The sequence below is a fragment of the Palaemon carinicauda genome, chromosome 3, assembly GCF_036898095.1.
Source record: "Palaemon carinicauda isolate YSFRI2023 chromosome 3, ASM3689809v2, whole genome shotgun sequence".
NCBI classification, from domain to species: Eukaryota; Metazoa; Arthropoda; class Malacostraca; order Decapoda; family Palaemonidae; genus Palaemon; species Palaemon carinicauda.
In genome coordinates, this window is record NC_090727.1 from 178,959,285 (window position 1) to 178,966,934 (window position 7,650).

The 7,650-nt window shown below is 40.4% G+C and overlaps 1 protein-coding gene across 1 annotated transcript; it reads right to left on the reverse strand.

Annotated features, from left to right (window-relative positions):
* Positions 1-646: 646 nt before the first annotated feature.
* On the reverse strand, positions 647-1,423 carry LOC137635569 (early endosome antigen 1-like). Its single transcript, XM_068368036.1, has one exon. It carries the CDS (start codon positions 1,421-1,423, stop codon positions 647-649), a length of 777 nt encoding a protein of 258 aa, XP_068224137.1.
* Positions 1,424-7,650: the final 6,227 nt, after the last annotated feature.

Consider the following 7,650-nt stretch of genomic DNA (forward strand, 5'->3'; position numbering starts at 1 on the left):
AACACATGAAATCTTCGCCACATCATCTACAGAGACACAGTACGCCAATGTGAGCCACTTACCAACAGAAAGAGGCGTCCTCTTTACAGAAAAATCGCACTTTCTAAACCAAACAAACCTGTCTCTTCAAAGACTGAAGATACTTCTCATAGGACTTCAATGACCACCCAGACATTTACAATCAAACAAACCTTCTCCATGAAAAGGCATACATCTGTAGTACATGGATAAATCAAAATGTTGAATTAAACTCACTCCCTAAACTTTAGGAAGTCACATAAACTCACTAATACAGTCATAGATATGTCACCCAAAAACTCTTTACTAAGAAACATTATCACAAATGACCATTCACCCAAAAATTACGGAAGTGAAACTAATATTCAGCTCTCCCAAGTAATCCAAACGTTTTATTATCTGAAAAATAAAAGCTCTGTCAGGAACAGACCCACTGAAAACCACATGACACCAAAAATAAAAGAAATGAACAGGAATCGCAGTTCTAAAACTTCCACAGAAAATTGTATAACTACATCAGGTACACAGGAATCTTAGACTGCAACATCCATTTTTGACATAATTACAGATTTCACTTCAACCTTCTTTTTCCAAAAATCTGAAAAACCTTTAAATAAGGCCACAAATTCTAACTTGGCAAAACAGTTACCAGAGCTTTCAAGTTCTTTAAGGCTACTAAATATTTATTCTGAGCCTTTGAATTTGTCTGAAAAACTAAATATTCCCTTACATAAGAATTTGTATACTTCTGAACAACTAAGCACTCCTCCTTCAGAGCTTTTAAATCATTCAGTGCAATTGAATATTCCTCCCTCGGAGCTTTTAAATCCTTCAGTGTAATTGAATACTCTTCCTGCAGAGCTTTTAAATCCTTCAGTGCTTTTAAATCCTTCAGTGCAATTGAATACTGCTTCTTCAGAGCTTTTAAATCCTTCAGTGCAATTAAATCCTTCAGAGCTTTTAAATCCTTCGGTGCAATTGAATACTCCTCCTTCAGAGCTTTTAAATCCTTCATTGCAATTGAATACTTTTCCTTCAGAGCTTTTAAATCCTTCAGTGTAATTGAATACTCTTCCTTCAGAGCTTTTAAATCCTTCAGTGCTTTTAAATCCTTCAGTGTAATTGAATACTCCTTCTTCAGAGCTTTTAAATCCTTCAGTACAATTGCATACTCCTTCAGAGCTTTTAAATCCTTAGGTGAAATTGAATACTCCTCCTTCAGAGCTTTTAAATCCTTCATTGCAATTGAATACTCTTCCTTCAGAGCTTTTATATCCTTCATTGAAATTGAATACTCCTCCTTCAGAGCTTTTAAATCCATCAGTGCAATTGAATGCTCTTCCTTCAGAGCTTTTAAATCCTTCAGTGCAATTGAATACTCCTCCTTCAGAGCTTTTAAATCCATCAGTGCAATATAATGCTCCTCCTTTAGAGCTTTTAAATCCTTCAGTGCAACTGAATACTCCTACTTCAGAGCTTTTAAATCCATCAGTGCAATTGAATACTCTTCCTTCAGAGTTTTCAAATCCTTCAGTGCAATTGAATACTCATCCTTCACAGCTTTTAAATCATTCAGAGCCACAAAGTACTCCTTCATCAGAGTCTTCAAATTCTTCAGAGCAACTGATCATTCCTTCATATGCCAGCATCACGAAAGCAGAGCCAATCGATCTCAGATCTCTGGAAAAGGAACTGAACAGCGTGCTTGCTTCCAGACTGCCACTGGCACTGGATCCTGACCTTCTATATTTGTGGAGGGTACGTAAGGAATGTTTTTTTTTTTTTTTTCGCTGCTCTAAATAAACCAATAGACTTTCGACACATTACCTACCGCTGTTGACAAAAGTAAACAATACTGGCTTCATAATTGCATATCAAAGATCATAAATGTAAAATATTTGGTCCAACTACTGACGAAATTGTAAAATAAAAAATATACAAAGATGTCAGGGAATTAATCGTGCATGAAATGTGCGAATTGGTCAAATTGATATTATTTTGTATTCTCAAATCCTCACCACTTTCAAGTGTCAAATAAAATCCTCAAACTCTAACAAGAAATCACTCAGATTAAGAATTTTAAGCGCTACTAATCTAAATATAACCTTGCGTACACAATAGCAACAGATAATTGAAAGAGACCAGGTTACTTCCATAGACTGGCGTGTTTTACAACAGAAATGCATTAGATAAATCAGGAAATGACAATTATAATCAGTCCTATATGAAAACATTAAAGAAAATCATGAACATCATCAACTTGTCAAAAATACGTATATGATGACGATTCAATATACCAGCACTACCAAGATCTAAAATACAGTACATGATGTGCATTCTGAAGGTTTAGTAATTCTACACTTACAAACTAAACTTGAGACAGTTCTGATGAGTTACATAAGATAAAATCGTAGGTTACTTATATACCAAGTACTTCAAACAAGATTTACTTTCATAAATTAAAAAGTAAATTCTGCAAAAACTATAATAAGAAACCCATACGCATTGCAAGTTAGACTCCTTTTTCTTTTCTTTTCTTTTCAGCGTACCTAGGCCTATAAAGACTACGGCATTCCAATCATGAAATGGTGGACGTCATCCTTCAGTTCGAAGTTCGGACGCCACCCGAATCCTCGGAATGTCCAAATGACTATCAGAAAGTCGTTCTACTCAACTTGCAGCGAACGCTTGGTCTCCTCCTCCTAACTTTGCCACAATCTTTGAAGGAAGTTGAAGAGATCATATGGGACCCTGACCTAGAAAATTAACTCTTTAGGGCACAAGGTAAAACATATTTTTTAACGTTTAATGGTCTCCCCCATCGAAAAAAAGTCAGTGCAAATTTATAACGAACTGAGATATTGCACACAAACACTAATGACTATCGCAGTCCCTGATTTTGAGCATAAATGCTGACCTGACAAACTAAATCTTTAACCCTACACACGCCACTTAATCTTGGCAAAGAGACTTCATTCATCATATCATTTTTAAAGCCTTAAGACACACAGCAGAGAGAGAGAGAGAGAGAGAGAGAGAGAGAGAGAGAGAGAGAGAGAGAGAGAGAGCAAACAAAGAGCCCACTCCTCAGCCTACATATCCCGGAGACACTACAGCGGTTTGGAAGTAACGTGATCCAATATGCACACATTTTCAATCAAACTTTCAACTTTCCAGTTGATTGGATTTTTAATGATCGATTGATTATCCAGGATTCTGACGTCATCACGACACGTGTTACTAACCCTTTTACCCAGTCCAGTCAACTATTTAAGTATTTCTAACTAAGCGATAAATGGTATAATAAAGATAAACTTTAAAGCTTGTTTCACCTTTTACCCGATAAAATTGGCATTAGCCGCAGATTCACAGATGTACGCACTGTAGGCTACATCTGGTCACTTTAATGAGTGCATCGTCAAAGGGGGGAGAGAGAGAGAGAGAGAGAGAGAGAGAGAGAGAGAGAGAGAGAGAGAGAGAGAGAGAGAGAGCTAAATACATGAAACGTTCAAAAAACCTGATTCTACCCAAAAAACCTATCCCACTCATTTTCCAATGCCTTGTTTCCCAATAGTATTTTTACCCATAAAGGAATTGCGACTCAAGCACGAAGTCAATACAGCTCTGTCTTGGCATTGATTCTGCACTACTTAGCATCCCCACTTCGCCACTGATCACATGTGGCATATATATAATTAAAACTTTGTAAAATTCCTCAAAGGTGTACGGTATTCTATAATGAATTTTAGCCTGACGATATAAACCGCTTTAACATTCGATTACTAAATACTAGTCATTTGCAAACATTTATTTGGCAGCATTTCCTCAAATTCATTATGCATATATCCGCTCACTTGTACTTTTATAAATTTAAGAAACACCAATAAATGAGACGTTAATCAAAAGTGATTTTAAAAGTAGTAAACGAAGTCATTCAATTTATGCATGGACCAGTATGCATTCTATTGCGTATGAGAGAGAGAGAGAGAGAGAGAGAGAGAGAGAGAGAGAGAGAGAGAGAGAGAGAGAGAGAGAGAGAGAACTTCTTAATTCATTCAATTCCTTCCCAGGAAAGGCTATACTTGAAGTAACTACGTGCAAAGGCAGCTGCTATACAATGGACTCCCTTGGAATTTGCCAGGAAATTTTCTTCTGTAAGGATGGAACAACCACAGGTATAGCACCGCGGTTAACCCCCAACCAGCTACACAGATTACTTCCTGCCAGAAGTGGCTAGATAAGAGGAAGACAAGACTACAAGCAACTTCTGACAAAAACAGATCAAAGTGGAAAATCTATTTTTGAGTGAGATGGCCATGTCGTCCTGATGGAAGGGTTCCTATAGGTAGCCTTCTAAGGGATATTTGCTACAGTGATACTCCCAGAGAATTAAACCAAAGGTCTCCAGGATTCCAACTCCTGGCACGAGTATCCAATAAAGGATATTGTATAATATCAGGGCACGTATTGTAGATACGACACATGGCATACTTCACCCCAAATAGATTTAACACTTCAATGTAAGGGGGAAGAGTGGCAAAAAAGGAACGGGTGCCGTTCTAAGTACCCGGTGGATCTCCTTCCCTACTACTACTGCGACGGCATTCCTGTTCTTGCAAATGGAAATGACCACAGATAAAGTAATTTTGTGAGAGATCAGCAAAAGGGTTCCATCAGGACGACATGGCCTTCTCACCCAAAAATAGATTTTCACTTTGATCAAAATAGGTTTTTTGGGCTCAGGCCATGTCGTCCTGATGGAAGTACATTGAGAATTGTCTTGAAATTACTATTAGCTGTGGGTTTGTGTATGTGCCTTCTACCTTGAATAGATTCTCCTTATTTGCTCTACTAGACCTGTATGTGAAAAACCGGAGATTTCTCACGCATACCAAGCCTGGAACTGGCTTAGTGCATCCTGCCCCTAGCAGGGAAATGTCGATGTTGACATTAAGGATTTAAGGTTTGTATTTCCCATCGGAATGAAAGGATAGAGTTTGAAACGTACCCTTTTCACTTACTTTAAGTACTTAAGGTCATGATTATTCCTTTAGAAAAAAATATTGTGACTTCAAGAACCTAAACCCCATACAGGGTTTAGTAAAACTCTAACATACTTTATTAGCTTATAACTAAAGGAGCAGTGATGAGATGCAAATACGGTTAAGAATTTTGTTATGCAACTAGATTATCACCTCGAAAGCATACAGAATGGGTCTAGCCAGGGCCGACTTACAAGAAGTAATTGTAGTAGAGGCCATGCCTTGTTTGTGGAGGTGTATGAAGAATGCAAGACAGATATCTATCGATATTTCTGTTGGTTTCCTTTCTTTCACAAAGGTCGCCCATTTCTTCCATGACGATTTGTACTGTCTCCTAGTAGAACATGACTTGTACTCTTCGATGAAGTCAACTTTATCTCTTGAGATTCCGAACCTTTTGCTTGCCGCTAGGGCGAGGAAATCATGAGATGAAGGTTGTTAGTTCTCGAGGATGAAATGTAGACAGTTGACTTCTGGACCAGTTGGGACAGCACTGGATTCGGATTCGGCAGTGGAAACAGCTTCAGATTCCACTCTAGGACTAGGGGGAACCAAATGTTCTTGGGCCACTTTGGGGCTACCACCGCTGCCGTCTCTCTGAAGTATCTCAACTTGTTGAGGACTTTTAGCAGGAGATTGGTTGGTGGAAACAGGTAAATATAAATCTATCTGTTCCAGTCTAGAGACATGGTATCCATCGCTTCTGCTTGAGGGTCCAGGTAAGGGGCTACGTAACGAGGTAGTTTCTTGCAGTTCTGGGACTTTTCCTAAGATGGAGAATGAGTCTGCATCCAAGGACCATTCTGTCTCTATGGGGTTTTGCTTGGATAGAGAGTCCGCCGTCACATTGCGGAACCCTTATAGATGAACTGCTGATAAGTGCCATCTCTTCTTCCTTGCCACGTAGAAGATGGCTGACATCACATGGTTGATGTGAGGTGATCTCAACCTTGTCGATTTAGACACTTTACTATCACCTCGTTGTTCAGGACCAACCTGATGTGGGTTGATCTGTGAGGAGAGTTTCTTCAATGTCAGGAACACTGCCGTAGTTTCCAAAACGTTGATATGAAATCTTTTGAACTGGCGTGACCAAATCCATTGCACCTTCCTGTCATGAGAATGACCTCTCCATCCTTCCAAGGAGGCATCTGTATAGATCACTACCGAAAGTTGTGGTGGTTGCAGGGGAATTATCTGCGCTAGACTCTTGGCTGTGGACCACAGCTTTAATTGTTTGCGCAACAAGGCTGAAGTCAACCTTAGTTGATCCCTTCGAGCATTCTATGCGTATTTCCTCCAGAATCCTGATGCATCTTTTAAACGTCCCTTTAGCACTGGGACTGTCACTGCTGCAAACTGTAGAGAGCCCAAGACTCTTTCCTGTTGGCGTTTTTGAAATCCTTTGGTAACGGATTAGTCTCCTGACAGATCCCGCTATCTCTCTCCTCTTCTTGGATGGAATGGAGAGGTGGTATGACTTCAAGTTCCGTTGGATTCCCAACACCTGGAACTGTTGAGCTGGATTGAGCTGAGACTTCTTGAGGTTGATTTTGAAGCCTACGTGTTCCAGAAACTGGATAACTTTTTGAGCTGCCAGCAGACGGGTAATCTTGGATGCTGCCCATACCAACCAATCGTCTAAGTAAGCTACCCCTTGAGCACCTTTGGTGCATAGCTGTTGAACGACTGTGTCTGCTAGCTTGGTGAATATCCTTGGGGCTGTGTTCAGTCCAAAGGGCATTGCTCTGAAGACAAATTACTTCTTCTGTAGTCTGAATCCTAGGTAGGAGGAGAAGAGGCAACTCATTGGGAGATGCCAGTAAGTATCTGCTAGGTCTATTGAGACTGTGAATGCCCTTTTTTGGCTGAAGGGTCCTTATGTGTTGCAAAGTAAGCATCCGGAACTTGTTGTTCACAATGAACTTGTTGAGTGGAGACAAGTCTAGAATGACTTTGAGTTTGTCTGAGTCTTTCTTCGGAACACAAAAACAGCCTTACCTGGAACTTGATGGACTTCGTTGTCCTTATCTCCTTCTTGGTCAAGAGTTCTGAGATATATTCTTCTAACAAGGGGGTGTAGTGTTGGAAGAAGTCTGGAAAAACGGGGTGGAGTATTTGCTCCATTTCCAACCGAGTTCATTCGTAATTAAGCTGTGGGCCCAGAGATCAAAGGTCCAGTGATCCCGAAAACAATGAAGTCTGCTCCCTCCTGAAACCCCTCATTGCTTGAGGGTCCTGCAGATTTTCCTCCGCGACCACGTCCTCCTCGGCCCCGAGAGAGGTTACCTCTTGGAGAACTTCTCCTAGAACCTCTTCCTTTCTGGCTGAACTGAAAGGAAGTCGACTGCCTCTCGGAGGTAGGGTTACACACTGGCGACTGAGTTACCAGCTGCTAAGGGACCATCTGGAAGGTGGTCTGAGGCATTGTGGTCATGGTCATGGCTAGGAATTGCGCGGGTCTTCACAGTCTCCTTGCCCTCTTGTTCTTGGGTTGAGGCCTCCTTCTGTAGAAGATTTCATCTTCTAGGACATGCCCCATTTTTGGAGAAGGTTCCTGTTCTCCGTCGCTGCCTTCGCAATGACCTCT

Excerpts from the sequence above, each read along its gene's own strand:
- LOC137635569 (XM_068368036.1), bottom strand. The coding sequence starts at position 1,423 with ATGGATTTAAAAGCTCTGAAGGAGGAGTATTCAATTGCACTGAAGGAT.